Here is a 24,276-nt window from a genome sequence, read left to right on the forward strand (position 1 = left end):
AAAGTGTATTGATAACTGCCAACTGTTACTCACAACTGGCCAATAAAAAATATTTCTGTTCTGTTCTGTTCAGAATTTGTCGTCTCACGTCTTTCAACAAAACAGAAAATTTGAAAACGCTCAACAGTGGGCTCGATAAAAGCCAGGCTCAATAAGCAGGATCGATAAGGTTCATTATTAAACACATTTTCTTTTTGCGCCCCCCTCAAGTAAAATACGTTTTAAAAATCCATTCAAAAGCAGAGACCCCCGCCAGGGTGAGTGAGCTCAGAACTCCTTGTCCCATCCTGACTCCTCGTCAGGTGGAGGCTCCTTAGTGTCCACGGGAAAACAATCAAAGTTACTGTTGTCCAGGGGCCCTTCAACCTGTAGAAACAACACAGTATAAAGTTACTGTAGTCCAGGGGCCCCTCAAACTGTAGAAACAACACAGTATAAAGTTACTTTAGTCCAGGGTCCAGACCAGTGTCTAGATTGCAAGTAACAGGTGTGTTGTTTCTGCAGCCTGGCCGGGAACTACTTTCTTGTAGCTGGGGACGACTTTCTTGCAGAGCAGACCTTATAGTGAATTATTAGTGACATAGAACAGTTGTTATTGATACATGTCTATGATTTTTCATGTTGCCATATTGTAACCATTTTAGAAAAGCAATAAGCCACGCGAGGCTTGTGGTTACCTGTATTTTACACCGGCTGAGAGGGTTGGTTAGACTGCCTCTCAGCCGCTGTAAAATACCAGGTAACCACTCGCCTCTTGTGGCTTATTGCTTCAGTACAGAACTCACAGTAGGAGTGAAAGGAGAGTCTATGGTTCCCTGTCGAAGACCTTCCCAGTTGAATCCTTCAAACCACCTGAAGACAAGAGCACTGTGTTACCATGGTAACAAACATAAACACACTGTGTTACCATGGTAACTGTGTTACCATGGCTACGAACATAAACACACTGTGTTACCATGGCTACGAACATAAACACACTGTGTTAACAAATGGTAACAAACATAAACACACTGTGTTACCATGGTAACGAACATAAACACACTGTGTTACCATGGTAACAAACATAAACACACTGTGTTACCATGGTAACGAACATAAACACACTGTGTTACCATGGCTATGAACATAAACACACTGTGTTACCATGGCTATGAACATAAACACACTGTGTTACCATGGCAAAGAAAATAAACACACTGTGCCGACATGCTGAGGATGATAGTTTGTTTTTTGTTTGTTTTTTGCATTTCTTTTTCATTCAAGCCAATGGGGAACATTAATTCACTAAATACATAATCTTAACAACAACAACATATCTGTTAGCAAATTGCAAGCACCCGATTCCCCATGAAGCAGGTCGATTTGACATTATGACTCGAGTGTGTGCCGCAAAAACACTGTGGGAGGAAAACTGTAGTCTGGCAAACTGCTGGGGTTACTCTATAAAGCCCCTTTTCCACTGGCCCAACACCACACCACTCCACACCACACCGCCCACTTGTGTCAGGTTTTCCACTAGAAGGACCGGGGTAGAGTGGTGTGAAAGTTGTACTAAACGTGGTACTAAAAAGTATCCAATCTAGAGTAGGTCTGAGCTAGGCCAAACAGGGCCAAACACTTCATAATGACTGATCACTCACTGACTTTTCATTTAGACCATCAGTATATAGTTGTAATACATGACAATAGATTCTATTGTGTTATAACCACTATTATAATCTATTAAAGTGTATTATAGTATCATAGTAATACATTAATACTTTATATTGTATTATAAGCACAGTTATAATCCATTTACTGTATAGTGTATTATAATTATCATTGTAATACATTAATGCTTTATAGTGTATTATAATCACAGTTCTAATCCATTATAGTGTATTATAATTTAAATTGCATTACAATCACAGTTAAAAGGTTCAATTTGTTTCTTACCGATAGGGGTACTTTTGTGTAATGGAAAATGTAGATATTTTTATGCGGTGTGGTGTGGTGTGGTGTGGTGTGGTGTGGTGTGGTGTAGTGTGGTGTGGTGCTAAAGCTGCAGTCGAAAAGGGGCTTAACAGTGGTTCTCAACCTTTTCAAAATAATCATATTTGAACCCTGACAAGCACTAAGAGATGAGGCATTACATTTTGTAAAGCACGGTTTTGTGAACATAGCAGATAGGACAATTTCTGCCTCTAATATTTGACAATTTGTCCAATGTTTAAATTGTCACTTTAGAAATGTGCAGATACCCTCTATACTGTTGAGTGAGAAAACAATGTTAAGTTAATCATCTGGGGCCAATTGCACCACCAGAACGTAAGTTCTGCCCTAAGTTAGGGAGTAAAGTCCTTACTAGAGGCTTAGGTTTGTGACTAAGTGAGTTACTAACAGGTGTTGCACCACGACTGCTTAAGGCATAACGTAACTAGTAATGCGTAGACTGTTCCTAAAGTAATGTATAGTCGCATACAATGACGTCATAGCTCCCGAATCCAATGAAAACTAACTGTTTCTAGTAAGGAAGTAAAGCTTTATCGTCTTTTCTCAACAGACAGAGGGCTCCGTCTCTCCACTGGCATGTACACAAAGTCATATTGATACGCTTGCTCATGGCGAGCGCGTCCCTGCACACAGATTTTATCACAAATTATATTGGCCCCTCATACATTTTGCCCTGTTGTGAAGTAACGCAGGGCAGCGCATATTTGGAGGGGAAGAGCAACGTTCTGCTATATGCAGTGGTTGAAAAAGTACTCAAATGAATTAAAAAAGTATCAATCCTGCAATATAGAAATACTCTATTAATAGCAGACGCATTGTGAGCTTGTAGATCGGCTATTTTCAAATTAGTCAGGGAAAACTAGCAGAATAACTGTCAAATCTGGGAATAAATTCCTTACCAAACAATTTCTTCACCAATGTGTTCGTAAAGATGTCTAGTAACATATCTAACAAAGATTGAAATTCAACATCCCTAGCAAAATGTTTGACAGCTAGGGTAATTCTGGGTCTCATTCACTTACTATACACTATACTGTAAGGGAAAAAATCACTCCGAAAAAATATGCTTTAAGTGGGATGTGGGGGGTCTAACTAGGTGTTTTTAATTATTCTGAATCCATTGCAAGCATTTGTTTTGCACGAAAAACATTCCGTGGGCCAGAAATGGACCCCATACACCTTGTGAAAAGTGATGACTCATCACTAAACCATCGTTTTTTTGCGTCTGTTTTTGGCCCAATTAATGTTTTTCGTGCAAAACAAATGCTTGCAATGGATTCAGAATAATTAAAAACACATAGTTAGACCCCTAACATGCTACTTAAAGCATATTTTTGGGAGTGATTTTTTCCCTTATAGTACAGTGTATAGTAAGTGAATGAGACTCAGAATTACCCTAGCTGTCAAACATTTTGCTAGGGATGTTGAATTTCAATCTTTGTTAGATATGTTACTAGACACCTTTACGAACACATTGGCGAAGAAATTGTTTGGAAAGGAATTTATTCCCAGGGTTTTATTAAAGTTCCCTGACTAAATGGCCGGAATGTTCCTGAGACCCAGCTAATTGTTTTTTGTCCTCTGTAGTACACATTGGTTTTGTGTGAATTCCTCCCATACTATACATACCAGTGAGTTGAGTCCTGTTGTGCATTACAGAGGACATCTGTAGCTTTCAAATGATGTCACATGTGTGGGGTTTTGCCCTGGGATCATGGGAAGTGGCCAGTGGGAACATGACAAAAATGGCTGCCCTCACTTCAAGCATTTTAAGTGCATTTTAACTGTTATATGTTGATTGTTTTTAGTAAGTAAACATCTAAAGAGTAATTTGAGTGAGTTTTCAGAGCTGAGATTATTTATTTTCTTAGTAAAAAACAACTTACTATTATATGTACACTGTAGTGCACGTCAGGACTTTGTAATTCATTTTATGCCAGATGTTTTTAGTTGACAGATCTTTGACAGAGGCAGAGATAATTCTTATATTTTGATAGTTTTTAGTAAGGAATAATTTGAGTGAGTTGTCAAAGCTCAGTTTATTTATAGTAAAATCAATTAATTTATTAGATGTACGTAGTAAGATTTCCTGTCTTATTGTCAGTTCTAAACCTGTTAGTCTAGACACTGTGCTGGTATTGCAGTTTGTTGCCAAACAATGTAAAGTTAAAAACAAAAAGCTTTGTTATAAAAAAGCTTTTGTTTGCGACCGTAAGGTCGCAGTTTAGTATCAAAACCTCCACCTGCCGTCCGTCACGTCCGTCACGTCCGTCACGTCACACGTCACACGTCACACCTTTGCCCTGCTCATATCTGGGCTCGTTTGTGTATTGTATGACATCACGCCACATCATCGGCTGAGGACTGTGTGATGTCATCATATCTCCATATATGGAGACATAAGTTGCTCATGCCCAAATATGGGCTGGTGAGGTCAGACTTAAGTGGCGTTTCCATAAACGTATTCGAATTAGGGAAGCGAATTATCAGAAATGCGCTTTAAGACAAAGCGAATTTAGCCCGTTTCCATTAAACTGGTGAAATGCGATTCTTGGGAGATCCTGCCTGGGTCCGTCTGACCGGCCTGCTGTAAACATTTCCCGCGGGCTTGCACACAGTGCACAGAGCTGGGATGGGGCTGAATTCAGACCGAGAGACGTGAGTGCACTGCTGTGACTCGCTGCACACGCATCCCGATTCCCGACCCAGAGCCAGTCGCGACGCACCGCCGCGGAGAAAGTGCGGCCGGCGGGAGCACGGAGCAAGCGACCCCGGGCTGGGGCTCCCCGAGGGGCGTCCCCGAGCCGAGCCGAGCCGACACCGGCCCACCGCCCGGTTGAGTCCTCCGGGCAGACTGCATCCTGCAGCGTCGCAGATGCGAGCTGCTCTGAGCTTGTACGGACACTTTCGGCACGCGCAACACGGTGTGATGACGAAGGGTCACTCCGTGTGAAAATAAAAGTCTGGGTTTCCGAGGCTACTCCGTGTGTAACAACCGGTTTGTTTTGTAGACTAACGCTATACAATGGACGTTAATTAAGCGGTGGGGGAAAGTGTTATAGGAGGACAATATGGACCAGAACGTCATATTTTATTCGCATTTATTGTCTGACCCGTTTCCATTCACTTAAGCGCATTTAGTTTATTCGATTAAGCCTCAAAATCCTCCTCCTCCAAGCGGATAATCTTTTTTGCGGATAATGAAAGTTTATTCGCATTTTGAAGTGTTTCCATAAAAACATTTTGCGATTAAGCCGTTAATGCGCAAAAAGTAGCTTTATGGAAACGCCACTTTAGTGTGATGCGTAGGTTATCTCCATATATGGAGATTCAACTTCAATGAGTAACCATGGCAAATCACACCGTACACAAATGACCCTTATATAAGACCGGCATTATCTACCGACAGCTGCTATAAGCCAACAAGGTCTGAGTCGAAGAAATGCTTCTTTCCTGGCAAGAATTGCCCCTTTATACTGTAGGGCTCGTTTGTGTATTGTATGACATCACGCCACATCATCGGCTGAGGACTGTGTGATGTCATCATATCTCCATATATGGAGACATAAGTTGCTCATGCCCAAATATGGGCTGGTGAGGTCAGACTTAGTGTGATGCGTAGGTTATCTCCATATATGGAGATTCAACTTCAATGAGTAACCATGGCAAATCACACCGTACACAAATGACCCTTATATAAGACCGGCATTATCTACCGACAGCTGCTATAAGCCAACCCTGGCGATAAGGTCTGAGTCGAAGAAATGCTTCTTTCCTGGCAAGAATTGTCCCTTTATACTGTAGGGCTCGTTTGTGTATTGTATGACATCACGCCACATCATCGGCTGAGGACTGTGTGATGTCATCATATCTCCATATATGGAGACATAAGTTGCTCATGCCCAAATATGGGCTGGTGAGGTCAGACTTAGTGTGATGCGTAGGTTATCTCCATATATGGAGATTCAACTTCAATGAGTAACCATGGCAAACTGTCAACTGCCCGTATGTCTTGATAATTGGTAAAACAAACTTTTGGCCTATTTGTGGAGATAAGCGACCAACGGTCGCTTATTGCGACCGTAAGGTCGCAGTTTAGTTGCGACCGTCAGGGAGCAGTTTACTATGAAAACCTCCACCGGCCGTCCGTCCGTCGGTCGGTCACACGTCACACGTCACACCTTTGCCCTGCTCATATCTCCGCATCAGTATATAGGGCTTGTTTGTTTATTGTATGACATCACGCCACATCATCAGCTGTGGACTCTGTGATGTCATCGTATCGCATCAGTATATAGGGCTTGTTTGTTTATTGTATGACATCACGCCACATCATCAGCTGTGGACTCTGTGATGTCATCGTATCTCCATATATGGCCATCTCCGTATATGGAGATATAAGTCGTCCATGCCCAAGTATGGGCTGGTGAGGTCAGACTTTGTGTGATGCGTAGGTTATCTCCATATATGGAGATTCAACATTCCAGGCAATGCTCTCTTCCCTGGTGAGAATTGCCCCTTTATATAGGGCTTGTTTGTGTATTGTATGACATCACGCCACATCATCAGCTGTGGACTCTGTGATGTCATCGTATCTCCATATATGGCCATCTCCGTATATGGAGATATAAGTCGTCCATGCCCAAGTATGGGCTGGTGAGGTCAGACTTCCGTCCGTCCGTCCGTCCGTCCGTCACACACGTCACACCTTTGCCCTAAGAGTTAAGAGTTAAGATCTGTTTATTTGACAGGGACCTTGCTCATTAATGGACATGTCAGTTTTCACTTCAATGTAAATGAGCCAGATTTAGCCCGCTGTGGGCTAATTTCCATCTGCAGTCCCTGGACCCCCATTGGTGGTGATCAACCCCCCCAATCCAACCCTTGATGCTGAGTGCCAAGCAGGGAGGCATTGGGTCCCATTTTTATAGTCTTTGGTATGACCCGGCCGGGGAATTGAACCCCCGACCTCCCAGTCTCAGGGCGGACACTCTAACCACAAGGCCACTGAGCTGGTCAGTCAGACAGACAGACAGACAGACAGACAGACAGACAGACAGACAGACAGACAGACAGACAGACAGACAGACAGACAGACAGACAGACAGACATCTCCCGATTAGGGAGTCTTACTGGTCTCCCGATTAGGGAGTCTTACTGGTATTATTGCGACCGTCAGGTCAGGGAGCAGTTTACTATGAAAACCTCCACCGGCCGTCCGTCCGTCACACGTCACACGTCACACCTTTGCCCTGCTCAATGTATACGTGTAACGCCTGATACTGAGGTGATGTGTCACTGTGACATCACAGATACTGAGGTGATGTGTCCCTGTGACATCACAGGTGAGATCGCAGTGATGTCAGATACTCAGAGCAGGGATCTCCATATTTAGGCATAAACAGGTGACATCACAGTGATGTCAGATACTCAGAGCAGGTATCTCCATATATGGGCATAAAATGGATTCTGTTAGGGATCTCCATACTGTATATGGGCATAAAAGGGATTAGTGATGTCAGATACTCAGAGCAGGGATCTCCATATATGGGCATAAAAGGGATTAGTGATGTCAGATACTCAGAGCAGGAATCTCCATATATGGGCATAAAAGGGATTCAGATGGAGATTCAACTTCAATGAGTAACAATGGCAAACTGTCAACTGCCCGTATGTCTTGATAATTGGTAAAACAAACTTTTGGCCTATTTGTGGCTTATCATCACATCCAACCATCTTAAGATACTCAGCTAGTGGGGAATGCTCTCTTCCCTGCTGAGAATTGCCCCTTTATATAGGGCTTGTTTGTGTATTGTATGACATCACGCCACATCATCAGCTGTGGACTCTGTGATGTCATCGTATCTCCATATATGGCCATCTCCGTATATGGAGATATAAGTCGTCCATGCCCATGTATGGGCTGGTGAGGTCAGACTTTGTGTGATGGGTAGGTTATCTCCATATATGGAGATTCAACATTCCAGGTGTAACTATGGCTGCCCGTATGACGTGAGAGGTGGAGGCTGTGATATTTGTGGAGATAAGCGACCAACGGTCGCTTATCTCCCGATTAGGGAGTCTTACTGGTCTCCCGATTAGGGAGTCTTACTGGTATTATTGCGACCGTCAGGTCAGGGAGCAGTTTACTATGAAAACCTCCACCGGCCGTCCGTCCGTCACACGTCACACGTCACACCTTTGCCCTGCTCATATCTCCGCATCAGTATGACATCACACCACATGTGTACACAAACCTTTGTGTACGTTGCTGTGGCAACAGTCTGTTGTTGCTGGTCTGTTAGTGTACGTTAGCAACCACCTTAGCAACCATGGTTTTACCCTAGCAACCAACTGTTTACCCTAGCAACCAACTGTTTACCATAGCAACCATGTTTTTTTACCCTAGCAACCAACTGTTTACCATAGCAACCAGATACGCAGAGCAGGGATCTCCATATATGGGCATAAACAGGTGACATCACACTGATGTCAGATACTCAGAGCAGGGATTTCTCCATAATATATGGGCATAAAAGGGATTCTGTTCGGGATCTCCATATATGGGCATAAAAGGGATTCTGTTAGGGATCTCCATATATGGGCATACAAGGGATTCTGTTAGGGATCTCCATATATGGGCATAAAAGGGATTCTGTTAGGGATCTCCATATATGGGCATAAAAGGGATTCTGTTAGGGATCTCCATATATGGGCATAAAAGGGATTCTGTTAGGGATCTCCATATATGGGCATAAAAGGGATTCTGTTAGGGATCTCCATATATGGGCATAAAAGGGATTCTGTTAGGGATCTCCATATATGGGCATAAAAGGGATTCTGTTAGCTGTTAGTGATCTCCATATATGGGCATAAAAGGGATGCTGTTAGGGATCTCCATATATGGGCATAAAAGGGATTCTGTTAGGGATCTCCATATATGGGCATGAAAGGGATTCTGTTAGGGATCTCCATATATGGGCATAAAGGGGATTGTATCCCAGATGATGCCCTGTTAGGAGATCCACACTAACAGAATCCATATATGGTCCTACCGACAGCTGCTATAAGCCAACCCTGGCGATAAGGTCTGAGTCGAAGAAATGCTTCTTTCCTGGCAAGAATTGCCCCTTTATACTGTAGGGCTCGTTTGTGTATTGTATGACATCACGCCACATCATCGGCTGAGGACTGTGTGATGTCATCATATCTCCATATATGGAGACATAAGTTGCTCATGCCCAAATATGGGCTGGTGAGGTCAGACTTAGTGTGATGCGTAGGTTATCTCCATATATGGAGATTCAACTTCAATGAGTAACCATGGCAAACTGTCAACTGCCCGTATGTCTTGATAATTGGTAAAACAAACTTTTGGCCTATTTGTGGAGATAAGCGACCAACGGTCGCTTATCTCCCGATTAGGGAGTCTTACTGGTACTCTTATTGCGACCGTCAGGGAGCAGTTTACTATGAAAACCTCCACCGGCCGTCCGTCCGTCCGTCCGTCCGTCCGTCCGTCCGTCCGTCCGTCACACGTCACACGTCACACCTTTGCCCTGCTCATATCTCCACATCAGTATGACATCACTCCACATGTGTACACAAACCTTTGTGTACGTTGCTGTGGCAACAGTCTGTTGTTGCTGGTCTGTTAGTGTACGTTAGCAACCACCTTAGCAACCATGGTTTTACCCTAGCAACCAACTGTTTACCCTAGCAACCAACTGTTTACCATAGCAACCATGTTTTTTTTACCCTAGCAACCAACTGTTTACCATAGCAACCAGATACGCAGAGCAGGGATCTCCATATATGGGCATAAACAGGTGACATCACACTGATGTCAGATACTCAGAGCAGGGATTTCTCCTTAATATATGGGCATACAAGGGATTCTGTTAGGGATCTCCATATATGGGCATAAAAGGGATTCTGTTAGGGATCTCCATATATGGGCATACAAGGGATTCTGTTAGGGATCTCCATATATGGGCATAAAAGGGATTATGTTAGGGATCTCCATATATGGGCATAAAAGGGATTCTGTTAGGGATCTCCATATATGGGCATAAAAGGGATTCTGTTAGGGATCTCCATATATGGGCATAAAAGGGATTCTGTTAGGGATCTCCATATATGGGCATAAAAGGGATTCTGTTAGCTGTTAGTGATCTCCATATATGGGCATAAAAGGGATGCTGTTAGGGATCTCCATATATGGGCATAAAAGGGATGCTGTTAGGGATCTCCATATATGGGCATAAAAGGGATTCTGTTAGGGATCTCCATATATGGGCATGAAAGGGATTCTGTTAGGGATCTCCATATATGGGCATAAAAGGGATTGTATCCCAGATGATGCCCTGTTAGGAGATCCACACTAACAGAATCCATATACGGTCCTACCGACAGCTGCTATAAGCCAACCCTGGCGATAAGGTCTGAGTCGAAGAAATGCTTCTTTCCTGGCAAGAATTGTCCCTTTATACTGTAGGGCTCGTTTGTGTATTGTATGACATCACCGGCTGAGGACTGTGTGATGTCATCATATCTCCATATATGGAGACATAAGTTGCTCATGCCCAAATATGGGCTGGTGAGGTCAGACTTAGTGTGATGCGTAGGTTATCTCCATATATGGAGATTCAACTTCAATGAGTAACCATGGCAAACTGTCAACTGCCTGTATGTCTTGATAATTGGTAAAACAAACTTTTGGCCTATTTGTGGAGATAAGCGACCAACGGTCGCTTATCTCCCGATTAGGGAGTCTTACTGGTACTATCCAAACCTCCACTGGCTGTCAGTCTGTCTCTCTCTCCGTCCGTCCGTCACGTCACACGTAACACTTTCCCCCTACTCATAGCTCCGCCACCGTTGCCCCGATCCTCCTTGCCTGCCAATCTACAACCTCCATCCCTCCAGGGACCCCCGGAGCTCTAGGGACCCCCAGGGACCCCCACAAAAAGATAAAAAACAACCAAATGACTTCCCCAAAGCGGCTGCCCACAGGGAATTCCTGGGGACCACCGACTCCTGCTGCTCCAGAATGGGTGCCACAACCTCCAGGACCCCGGAGCTCCAGGGACCCCCAGGGACCCCCTGGCGCCGCTAAAAAGTGCAAAAGTGATGAAATGACCACCCCAACGGGGCTGCTCACGGGGAATTCCCGGGGACCACCGACTCCTGGTGCTCCAGAACGGATGCCACAACCTCCAGGACCCCCAGAGCTCCAGGGACCCCCTGGCGCCACCAAAAAGTGCAAAAATGACGAAATGACCACCCCAACGGGCCTGCTCACGGGGGAATTCCCGTGGACCACCGACTCCTGGACGGTGCTCCAGAACGGATGCAAAGTGGTCGTTCTCCTAGTGGAGACCCCCGCCACTGCAGTGCACATAAAATGCCGTAACTTGGGCTAGGAGCGACCGGGAGAGCCGGTACCCACGCGTCGGGCCCGGCGCCACGGGGGGGCCTGGGGGTGCAAAGCCCCGTGAGTTGCAAGTTAGGGCCCCTCAGTTTATATTCTATGTAAATTGTAAAGTCAAGAAAATATCAAAAACCAAAAAAATATTGTCTGAATATTATTATTGTCATAGAGATTACAATAACAGTATTGAAACACAGTTTCAATACAGTTAATTATCTTATGACCAGTAAGACTCCCTAATCGGGAGATAAGCGACCGTTGGTCGCTTATCTCCTGTCACACTGCTGACATCAGTATGACATCACACCGTACACAAATGACCCTTATATAAGACCGGCATTATCTACCGACAGATTAGTAACAAGATGTCAAAATCATTGAAGGTTTACCCTACTAACCAACTGTTTACCATAGCAACCATGTTTTTTACCTTAGCAACCAACTGTTTACCCTAGCAACCAACTTTTTACCACAGCAACCATGTTTTTTTTACCCTAGCAACCAACTGTTTACCCTAGCAACCAATTGTTTACCATAGCAACCATGTTTTCTTACCCTAGCAACCAACTGTTTACCCTAGCAACCAACTGTTTACCATAGCAACCATGTTTTTTACAGGGCCTGGGATTGATGACATCAGAAATCTCCATATATGGGCATGAAAGGGATTTTGTTTCTGGAAATATGTCTGTGGGGTGCCACATTTGGAATAAAACACTTACATCACACATCTGGATATCCATACAGCCCATCTAGTTTGCCTGTGTCCATTTATGCCCATATATCTGATGACATTGGGACAATGATCTCCATATATGGGCATAAAACTTATGTTAATTAGTAAAGCCTGGGGATCTCCATATATGGGCATGAGGGGTACCCTAAAAGGGCATCATCTGGGAATAGCAAATATAGTTATCCTAGAAAGTGAAAATCTTACATCAAAGGCCATAACTACCTACCTACCACCATACTGCATTCCACATTAAACTACCTACCAGTAAGATGCCTAAGGGAGAAAAGCAAAGGGCGAGGTTGCACCATTTCTTGGTCTTCTGGCCAGTGATGTATATCGGACCATTTAACCATATATGGAGACATCTGGTACCCAAAGATATTCACAGATATGGGCATAATATTGATGACATAAGGGATCTCCATATGTTCAAAAGTCATCTAGTCAGAAACCCTCCCCCTACTCCTGGATTGGATCCACCCCTCAATTGTCGCACCTGTGCTCAATAACCACTCATCACTGGCCTGCTATAAATACAGCATGTTTTCCCTCAGTTCTGTTTGGCACCAGCAGCAACCACACTCCCTCTGAGAGCCCTTGCCAGGGAGTCTCAGCAGGCCCTCATTATGATAAATGAAGTGAGTCGAATTGTTTGTACTATACGTATTGGTTATTGGATGATCATTGAAGAGAGTTCAATTGCTTATATTATACTTATTGATTATTGTGTGCCTTGAAATGTTTCCCAGAGCACATAGAACTTAAGTATATGTAGATTTAATGTCACATGGTGTATTTATACTGTTAAATGTTAGTCACTTGGTGTTGTACTGTAAAGTGCTGTTGAATGGGAGAATAATTATGTCTCTCTTTCTTCATAGATAAAATCATAACCACAACCGTGAAGCCTTCATGACTCCTTGCCTGGAATTGCTTGTATGTGCAACGGACCAATAAAAGGCTTAAACGGACCATACTGTGTCATACATTCTGATAGATGTACCATGGTGATGACTACTGTTCCTTGAACCAATAACTATTCTACAAGTGGTCCTTCGAGCCGGAATAAGTGTCATTGCCATGAATGGAGAGGAGCTAACCAAATCATCTCGCCCTCAACGCTCCCACCGCCTGCCCCAAAGCCTGGAGGGCTTCGAGGTGGGGTTTGCTACAGGCCCAGACCACACATACGAGCAATCAGAAGAGCATGAAGAGGAGCATGAAGAAGAGCATGAAGAGGAGCATGAAGAAGAGCATGAAGAGGAGCATGAAGAAGAGGAAGGGGAAGAGCATGAAGAAGAGGAACACCCTGAAGAGGAGGTTGAACATCCGAACAATGTTCAGCCCCCCCCAAGTTCAAGTAGAGCACCAGAAGGCACCCCAGAGCTTAGCCAAGCAATGAAAATTGATTACCTTTTTGAACAGATGAAGCTGCAAGCAGAGCAGGCGAAGCAGCAAGCAGAGCAGATGAAGCAGCAAGGAGAGCAGGCGAAGCAGCAAGCAGAGCAGGCGAAGCAGCAAGCAGAGCAGATGAAGCAGCAAGGAGAGCTTTTGCAGCGCCTTTGTTCCGAGCGCGATGCAGCTCCCAGACAAAGCAGTTCCCCCTCCATGACAACTCACCTACAGGCATCGGGCCCTAGCCCACAAGACCAGACTCGGTCACATCGACGCCACCCCCCCCCCCTGCAGTCAGCCCTTAACCAACTGGTCCCCTCACACCATCTAGCCTCTGGCCAGCTCATATCATCTCATCACTTGGTTTCTCATTCCTCCATGCCTATGTACCCCCCAGCTCTTCACCATCGGCCAGTTTCAACTAATCCTTCACCTTCCCAACTTTCAACCCATCCCCCTTCCTTTCAGCGGCCTGCACTTTCCACCCATCCCCCACCCCCTCAGCAGCTTATACCTTCCACCCATCCTCCACCCCTTCAGCAGTCTGTACTTGCCACCCATCTCCCACCCCCCCAGCAGCCTGTACTTGGGCATAGAGAAGCTGCAGCACTTCCTGCTGGCCGATCCAGGCACTACAGGCCAGTGGAAGCCCCTAAATTTCCAGACTTCACCAGAGAAGATGAGGTGGAATACAGGATGCTGAGAATGGCCCTGAATAACTTACTAGATCCAGAGGAAACGGAAGAGTTCAAGTTCCACATCCTTCTTGACCATCTCAAGGTAGACCAGGCCAGACGCCTGGCTTTAGCCTATTCTTATGCCCAGCAGCCATTCACAGAAGCTTTGAGAGCCCTTGATGACCGCTATGGCCAGCCCCGTCAGCTGGCCCTCAAGGAGCTAAGAACCATCATGGCTCTTCCTCCAGTTCGTCCTGGAGATGGTCATGCTCTCGACGCCTTGGCATTACGTGTTCAAGCCCTGGTCGGGCTGCTGAGAACAATGCCTGACCAGGGCAATGCTGAACTCCTTTGTGGTTCTCATGTAGATCGGCTTCTGGAGAAGCTTCCACATGAACAGATCAGCCGCTTCAAGCGCCACATGTTGCGAAACCAGGTAGATGCCTCCTACAATCTTATCCACCTTTCTGAATGGCTGCAACTCGAGTCCCGTTGCCAACCTCGTGACTGCCTTGGGCAAAACCCCCCTCGACCCCACCGACCACAAGCACCTACCTATTCTACGACCATATATCATGGAGCTGACTCTGGTGAGCATTTTGAACCGCAGGGTCCCCCTGTGTCCCCCTGTGCTTACTGTGGCTCCACAAGCCACCATATAAACCGATGTGATGACTTCAAAATCCTGAACAAGCAGCAAGTCACAGAGTGGATCAGAGAGAATAGGAGGTGCTGGCGCTGTGCCCGGCCACATCTGGCCGCGAAGTGCACATTGAAGAAGTACTGTAACACCTGCAAGAGAAGACACCTACAGATCCTTTGTGAGATTAACAATAATTCTGATTCAAGTTCGTATCTTGTCAATTCCACCGCTCACACCCTCTACCTTGATCGTCCAAGTCATGCCGGTCAAGTCCTCTTGAAACTGGTTAAAGTCATCCTACAGAACGGCAGCCATACCTTGGAGACCTTTGCACTACTGGATGACGGGTCAGAGCGGACTATCCTTTTGCAGTCAGCAGCTCATAAACTTCAGCTTGATGGAGAACCAGAACATCTGGCCCTCAGAACAGTGAGGCAAGGAGTGGAGATGCTCCAAGGCACCAGTGTGTCCTTCAAAGTGAGGTCAGCCACCAATTCCAGTGAATTCCACATCAACCATGCCTTTACTGCAGACCGACTTGCTTTGTCTGAGCATACACACCCGGTCATCTCCCTTCAGAAGAAATACAAACACTTATGTGGACTACCCTTAACCCCCATGCATAAAGTCACCCCACTACTTCTCATTGGCTCAGACCATACTCATTTGATCTTACCTACAGCCCCGGTTCAATTTGGCCCACCAGGCGCACCAGCGGCCGTGAAGACTTGCCTTGGTTGGACACTGCAAGGCCCCACCAGAGACATGGAACCATCTCCTTCGGTTGCCAAGTGCTTCCACATTTGTAATGTTTCTCGATCAACTGAGCTGTTCCAAAATGTGGAAAGGCTCTGGCAATTGGATGTGATTCCCCATCGGAATGAGAGAGCAGCCACCAGGTCCAAGTTGGATAACAAGGCAGTGGCCATGCTGGAGGCAGCCACAGAGAGAGTCCTAGTGGATGGGATTCACCGTTATGCCACGCCCCTCTTAAGGATTCCAGGGACTCCTTCCTTGAATGCTCCTGCACAGGCTGCAATGGCTAGACTGCGTGCCACGGAATCCAAATTAGCCAAGGATCCGAAGAAGGCGGTAGCTTATGCAGCCGAGGTCTCCAAGCTTGAACAGGCAGGTCATGTGAAACGGCTTACGGGTGAGGAAGTTCAAGGCTCCCCAGAAGCATGGTATATACCTCATCACATGGTGACACATAACGCAAAGCATCGGCTTGTCTTTGACTGTTCATTCGAATACCACGGCCAGAGCTTAAATAAGATGTTGTTACCTGGACCTACTTTGGGGCCTTCCCTTCTTGGAGTTTTACTCCGCTTTCGAGAACATGCTATTGCCATTAGTGGCGACATTAAGAGTATGTTCCATCAGGTTCGCCTCTTGCCCAAAGATAGGCCCCTTTTACGCTTTCTCTGGCGGGCTATGAAGAAAGACTCCCATCCTTCCATCTACGAATGGCAGGTATTGCCATTCGGGACGACCTGCAGCCCCTGTTGTGCTACATTTGCCCTTCAAAGGCATATTGAACTGAATACGCAGCCAGATGACCCAGTGCGCCATTCAGTAGAAAGGGGATTCTACGTTGACAATTGCCTTCAAAGCTTCCCCACGGTCGCCCTGGCCCGACAGACCCTTGATCAGCTGAGGTCGATTCTGTCTTCTGCTGGGTTTAACATTCGGCAATGGGCCAGTAATAACCCACTGGTCATCAGTCACTTGCCATCGGAAGCTAGATCTGAGAACAGTGAGTTTTGGCTCTCAAAGGAATCCCTGTCCCCTACCGAATGCACCCTTAGTTTGCAGTGGAACTGTCAAACAGATTGTCTTGGCTACAGAGGTCAAGTGACAGAATCAGCCACCACAACAATGCGGTACATTTACCATGTCCTGGCCAGCCTTTACGACCCTGTAGGGTACCTGATCCCTTACACCACCAGAGCAAAGGTGCTGATTCAGCGGCTATGGGACAAGCGACGGGAATGGGATGACCCCCTATTGCCCTCTGATCTACTCTCTGGATGGAATGCATGGAAGGATGAACTATCAATTCTACCCACTGTAACTATGCCTCGCTGCTACACAGCCATCCGCCTTTCCTCCCCCTTCAAACAAGACCTCCATATATTCTGTGATGCATCAGAATTAGCTTATGGAGCAGTGGCGTACCTCCGGTCAGAGGATGAAAGGGGGCAAGTCCAGGTGTCCTTCTTGCTTGCTCGATCTCGTGTGGCACCAAAGAGGCAGCAGTCAATTCCAAGACTAGAGCTCTGTGCAGCATTAATTGGTGCCCGTCTTAGCGCACTCCTACAAACAGAACTGACGCTTCCTATCAGACATACCATCCTTTGGTCCGATTCGACCACTGTGCTTGCTTGGTTGCAGGCAGATTCCTGTCGCTTTAAAGTCTTTGTTGGGACCAGAGTGTCTGAGATACAAGAGCTTACAAATTGCCAAGACTGGAGGTATGTCGATACCGTAAACAACCCAGCCGATGACTTGACGAGAGGTAAAGGCCTTGCAGAGATCCAGCGGCCAAACCGGTGGAGCCAAGGCCCTCAATTCCTTCACCAACACTCTGACACTTGGCCCCAAACCCCGGATGGCCCTAACCGAGAGACGGATAGCCATCAGCTTGAAATCAAGCCGTCCTTTTGTGGAGTGGCAACAAGTAGGCCTGTCCTAGATTTCAGTCATTATAATACCTACCAGGACCTTCTTGACGCCATGGTCCAAAAAATCCAATCTCCAGAGGCTGCTGCAATACCGACAGCGGACGATTACCTTCAGGCAGAAATAGAAACTCTGGCCCAGGCACAGATGGACAGTTTTGGGGAAGATCTCGCTAGTCTCAAGGCTCAGAGACCTTTACCATCGACTAGTCGTCTGCTATCCTTTGCCCCGGAGGTTTGTCCAGACACGGGCCTTATCCGTGTTGGAGGCAGGCTGCGGCATAGCGAACAGGAACCTGATGCCACTTGCCCCATTGTCCTTGATCCCAAACATACAGTGTCTAAGCTGCTCATTCAGCAGTATGATGAAAGACTGAAACATCCAGGTCCTGAAAGAGTACTTGCTGAGCTTCGCAGACGGTTCTGGATTTTGAGAGGGAGGGAGGCTGTGCGGAAGTACCAGCATGGATGTGTTTCCTGCCAAAGGTGGCGGGCCAGGCCAGTCGTACCTAGGATGGCAGATCTACCAATAGCTCATCTCCAGCTGCACAAGCCTGCCTTCTATTCAACAGGAATGGATTGTTTCGGACCATATAATGTTAAACATGGACGTCGGACTGAGAAGCGTTGGGGTATTATTTTCAAGTGTTTGACAACTCGCTCTGTACACCTGGACCTTCTCTGTAGTCTCGACACAGATTCCTTTCTCATGGCTCTCCGCCGTTTCACGGCCCGTAGGGGCACCCCCTTTGAACTTTGGTCAGACCGGGGTACCAATTTCAGGGGAGGAGAGAAGGAACTTAGAGAGGCCTTAAAGGTACTTCATCCATCCCTCCAAGTTCTACTTGAGAAACAAAGGATCAGATTTCACTTCAACCCCCCATATGCTCCTCATTTCGGAGGAACCTGGGAGCGGGAAATTCGCTCTGTTAAACAGGCCTTGCAGGGCTCCCTCGGCATCCAACTGGTTACTGCTGAAGTTTTACATACACTTCTTATAGAGGTTGAAAACATATTGAATTCTAAGCCTTTGGGCTATGTCTCCTCAGATATTGCAGATCCTGACCCTGTGACCCCAAATATGCTTCTTATGGGGCGGCGAGACTCCTCATTGCCTCTGGCCTCTTATCCGAGTTCTGAACTCCTCAGTCGCCGGCAGTGGCGTCATAGCCAAGTGTTGGCTGATCACTTTTGGTCTCACTTTATTAAGCGTTATCTTCCCCACTTGCAAGGCAGACAGAAGTGGCAAACCCACAAGGAGGACCTGCAAGTCAATACGGTTGTCATGATCATGGACCCGCAACTCCCAAGGACCCTATGGCCTGTTGGTCGCATTACCAAGGCGCTGTCAAGTAAGGATGGCCACGTCAGGACGGCAGAAGTGACGGTACAGAAGAAGTGCTATGTCCGCCCAGTTTCTCGACTCATTAAACTGCCTGAAATTCCTGAGGACCCTCCGCATGATGCTTCCTAGTATGACTCTTGGGAGTTGCAAATCCTTACAGTATTTGGGGGCGGCTGTTCAAAAGTCATCTAGTCAGAAACCCTCCCCCTACTCCTGGATTGGATCCACCCCTCAATTGTCGCACCTGTGCTCAATAACCACTCATCACTGGCCTGCTATAAATACAGCATGTTTTCCCTCAGTTCTGTTTGGCACCAGCAGCAACCACACTCCCTCTGAGAGCCCTTGCCAGGGAGTCTCAGCAGGCCCTCATTATGATAAATGAAGTGAGTCGAATTGTTTGTACTATACGTATTGGTTATTGGATGATCATTGAAGAGAGTTCAATTGCTTATATTATACTTATTGATTATTGTGTGCCTTGAAATGTTTCCCAGAGCACATAGAACTTAAGTATATGTAGATTTAATGTCACATGGTGTATTTATACTGTTAAATGTTAGTCACTTGGTGTTGTACTGTAAAGTGCTGTTGAATGGGAGAATAATTATGTCTCTCTTTCTTCATAGATAAAATCATAACCACAACCGTGAAGCCTTCATGACTCCTTGCCTGGAATTGCTTGTATGTGCAACGGACCAATAAAAGGCTTAAACGGACCATACTGTGTCATACATTCTGATAGATGTACCATGGTGATGACTACTGTTCCTTGAACCAATAACTATTCTACACCATATATGGGCGTAAAAGGGATTTGGTTCCCCTGGCATCACAGGGATCTCCATATATGGGCATAAAATGGATTTGGTTACCCTGGCAACACGGGGATCTCCATATCTCCATATATGGGCATAAAAGGGATTTGGTTCCCCTGGCATCACAGGGATCTCCATATATGGGCATAAAAGGGATTTGGTTCCCCTGACATTACAGTGATGTCAGTGGCTGGTTCTACAGAGGGGATCTCCATTTATGGGCATAAAAGGGAATGTATGTATGATGATGTCAGATATCATAGACGTCATAGGACTTTCACATAACGAATAACTGAGTAAGCATGTAAACCCGTAAAATCTATATTTGGGCATGGCTGATTTATGACCTCATCATGATGACACGAGCAAACACAGCTGAATTGTATAAATGATCAGTGCAGAAACCAACAGAAGTATTTGACCAAGACTCTTCGATTTAAACATCAACAAAGGTGTGACGTTTGTTGATGGTCACGTGTGACGTGTGACGGACGGACGGACGGACGGATGGACGGACGGACGGCCGGTGGAGGTTTTCATAGTAAACTGCTCCCTGACGGTCGCAATTATTATCAGCAGCTGGCGCAGCAGCACAGCTCCCGTAATCCCCAATTTAAAATCACCTAAAACACAGGCAGAAGCCAGCACCATGGACAGAGCTGTGTTCCTCTTCCGTTCGCGGGAAATAGACAAAACGCACAAAAATAAATCCCAACACAAAACAGTTCGCAGGGTAAAGATGGACATCAGACAGTGGTTTAGTAAAAAATAAAGAAGACAGTGGCTACCTGTGCGACGGCAAGTAGGCTTAGCCCTGCCCTGTAGCAGCAGATTTCTCGTTTAATGAAGGGATCTGGCTGGAATAGCCTATGCAGTGATTACTGATCCTGCCTTTTGTTTTCATGTGAGTTTAGTTGGCTATTGGTTATAGTTCTAATGCCGACAGGAGCCTTCACTGAAACGACATGCATGATATGCGTGACTGCGTCCATCAAGGAACATAATATGAAATTCTTACTATGGAAGGAATAGAACTATATCAACTTGACTGGTAAGTGTTGCAATTTAGCTGGCTAATTGCTTCTGCTGGTTTTATTTATCTGTCATGTCTGAGACAGACGCATAGGCTATTTTAGGCTATAGGCTTAATTCCTCTATCATTGTATTTGTATAATTGTAGAAAAAAGTCTGCCGAACGCACATTGCATTCAGACCACGTAACTGCGGTGTTGCCAGGTTTTCTATTATAAGCGACTTTGGTCTTGTTTCTTGTAAAGTCTCTTGTTGCCAGGTTTGCTTATTATAAGTGACGTTGGTCTTGTTTTCCTGTCTTGTTGCCAGGTTTGCTTATTATAAGCGACTTTGATTTTGTTTTCCTGTGTAGTTGCTTATTTGGCATTGCTTTCAAGATTAATTCTGAAACTAGCTGATGTAATACAGCTAAAGGGTGAAAATGGTTGCTTCTTTTGGGCTTGTTTTCATAGACCTGTTCACTTGTTTCCCTCACAGAAAATAAATGTTGCAACTCTCTCAGTGAGAGAAAGTGAACACATTGCATATTTAGTGCTATAGCTTTTTGATTGATTGGTTAATTGATTGATTGATTGAATACATTATTCACAGTTTGCAGATTGTACACTTTAGTTAAATAAATGCTATTTAATGGCACTCCATTTTATTAGCCTATATATTTTATATCAGCTATTGTGTTGTTAACTATAATGTTCAGTAAACAGTGAAACACCAGGCATGGATTACAGACAGTTTGGTCTAGTTTAGTGGGTACACAGCAGAGGAGATGTTCATATGACTTCCCCAAAGCGGCTGCTCATGGGGAATTCCTGGGGACCACTGACTCCTGCTGCTTCAGAACGGATGCCACAACCTCCAGGGACCCCCAGGGACCCCTTGAGCAAATATATTCACAGATGTTTGTGCAAATATGTTTACAAATCTTTGAGATATCCTGCTGATATCATACTGTTGTATTTCACTGAAGGAGATTTATATTTTCAAAATGTGCCTTTTCATTTCATTTATTTATTATTTTCGATATTTGATATCCTGACGTCCACTACAGTGCACATGTTATAAAGAGTTAATAAAGTTGTGTTTGAAAAAATATATATATTTTTTGTGTTCATTAGGACCCCAACACTTAATTTATGTAAGAAAAATCTAAATTGCAAAACATTTTTTTTCCTGGGTCTCAGGAGGATAATATAGGGCTTAATGTATGTTTTAAACAGATGGGTCGTTTCATTGTTGAATTAATTAAATAGCCGATATAACAATGTCTGCCACGTTAGTAGTGTAGTTGCTCTACTCCCATAGAAATAAGTTACTTAGTAAGGACTTAGTGCTGCCCAAAGGCTGGTGTAAATATTTAGTAGTTACTTAGAGATACGTTAGGGTCGATCCATACCGTTATAAGGAGCCTAACAAAGTTTGGTTCGGCACTAGGCAAACCCAAATATGGTTTGCATCTCCCGGTTCGGGGGGGCGTCAACCGACTAAATTCGGCTCTACGGTGCTGACGAAATGTTGTGACCTCCCGACTTAATTTCGGTACTCAGCGGTGTCTTCTAATTCATTCAGCCCGGCTTCAAGTGCATATTCTCGGCTGTAAATCCAAGGAAACAGCGGTCGTTTGGGAGGGAGACACGCCGACTTCCAAATGCTTGTGTGGCCGTGTGTTGGGCATCGCAGAGCGGATACATACGAGTGGTGGACTGGGAGGCGCGCGCGCGACACACACACACACACACACACACACACACACACACACACACACGTGTGTGTGTGTGGCGCCGTGGCATGGCGACACGCTGAGAGCTGCTCTGGCCTTATTGCTTGTTTTAATGTTGTATGTCACTGTTTTTGCACGTAATGCGTCCTGTACGATGACCTACGATCGCCAGACGTTACTGGACTTGAGATTACTGGACTTGAGATTTGTTGCTTCAGACGTTTTCAGACCGGATTTGCCGCGAGAACTGCACAACAACAACAACAGCACGGTTCCACCATGGCTGGGCCATAGGAGGAAGAGAGGGAAGCGAGGGGGTTCACTGGTGAAGCTACGTGGACGCCCTTCGCGACCACCCATCCCCAGCATATTGTTGGCAAACGTCCAAGCGATCGACAATAAGATGGACGACCTCCGAACCCGGCTACGCGTTGAAAGGGATATAAAGAACTGCTGTGTGCTCTGTTTCACGGAGACGTGGCTGAATGTTGACGTTCCTGACAGGGCGGTACAGCTAGACGGCTTCTCTGTGTTCCGCACAGACCGTTCGATGGCAAACACGGGGAAGACAAAAGCGGGCGGTGTTCTGTTTCACATCAATGACTCTTGGTGTACTAATGTGGATATAGTCTCACAGCACTGCTCGTCGGTGCTGGAGCATTTAACACTACGGTGTAGACCGTTCTACTTGCCCAGGGAATTTCCTTGTGTGTTGCTGACGGCTGTATACATCCCACCAGAAGTGAGTGCATCCGAAGCTATGGACGAGCTGAGCGATGTCATAGGCAAGCAGGAAAATAAGCACCCGGAAGCCATATCAATCGTGGCTGGGGACTTTAACCACTGCAACTTGAAATTGGTGCTGCCACACTTTTACCAGCACGTTAAGTGCCCAACAAGGAAGGAAAGGACGCTGGATCATTGTTATTCCACCATCAAGGCTGCCTACAGAGCGGTCCAACGGCCCCACTTTGGGAAATCTGACCACCATGCGGTGCTACTGCTACCTGCCTACAAGCAGAGAATGAAGAGCGAGCAACCCAAGGAGAGGTCTGTTCAGTGCTGGTCCACAGATAATATATCTAAACTACAGGGCTGCTTTGAATCGACAGAATGGTCCATCTTCAAAGACTCAGCCACAAGTTTGGATAACTACGCTGACACTGTCACCAGCTATGTTAAATTCTGTGTGGATAATTGCATCCCAGCGCGAACCGTTCGCTCTTATCCCAACGAGAAGCCGTGGATGAACCATGATACTCGTCTGAAGTTGAGAGAGCGCCGAGCCGCCTTTCAATCTGGGGACGAGGAACGGTACAAAAAATCCAGATACGACCTGAGAAGGGCGATCAGAGACGCTAAGAGACAATATAGGGACAAACTGGAGAACAACTATAGTGGCTGTGACGCACGGCGTATGTGGAGAGGGCTGCAGGCGATTACGGATTACAAACCGAAGCCGGCTGTTATTAACACCTCGGACTCTCTACCGGACGAATTGAATAACTTTTTCGCCCGCTTTGAAACTCACAACACGGACCCAGTTACACCGGTGCGGGGAACACCCGGTGCGGTGGAGCTGCAGGTGACACAACGAGATGTGAGTAAAACTTTTAAAAGCGTTGGGACTCATAAGGCGGCCGGCCCTGACGGGATTGCCTCACGTGTCCTTAAGTTGTGTTTCGACCAGCTTTCGGGAGTCTTTACTGACATTTTTAATATGTCCCTGTCATTGTGTGTGGTACCGTTGTGTTTTAAGGAAACCATAATTGTACCCATAGCAAAGAAAAAACCTGTCGCATGTCTT

The 24,276-nt window shown here is 45.8% G+C and overlaps 1 protein-coding gene across 1 annotated transcript in view; it reads right to left on the minus strand.

Moving 5' to 3' along the window:
• Window positions 1–267: 267 nt before the first annotated feature.
• Window positions 268–24,276, minus strand: part of LOC308294963 (cGMP-dependent protein kinase 1-like) — a gene marked incomplete at both ends in the record, with an annotated part of 103,133 nt that continues 79,124 nt past the window's right edge. Inside the window, 2 exons of the mRNA XM_080737899.1 lie at window positions 268–366; window positions 786–852. Coding sequence (XP_080594025.1) covers window positions 268–366; window positions 786–852 — 166 coding nt within the window. The remainder of the gene's footprint in view (window positions 367–785; window positions 853–24,276) is intronic.

The sequence above is a fragment of the Nannobrachium achirus genome (genome assembly GCF_963921795.1).
Source record: "Nannobrachium achirus genome assembly, chromosome: 12".
Classification (NCBI taxonomy): domain Eukaryota; kingdom Metazoa; phylum Chordata; class Actinopteri; order Myctophiformes; family Myctophidae; genus Nannobrachium; species Nannobrachium achirus.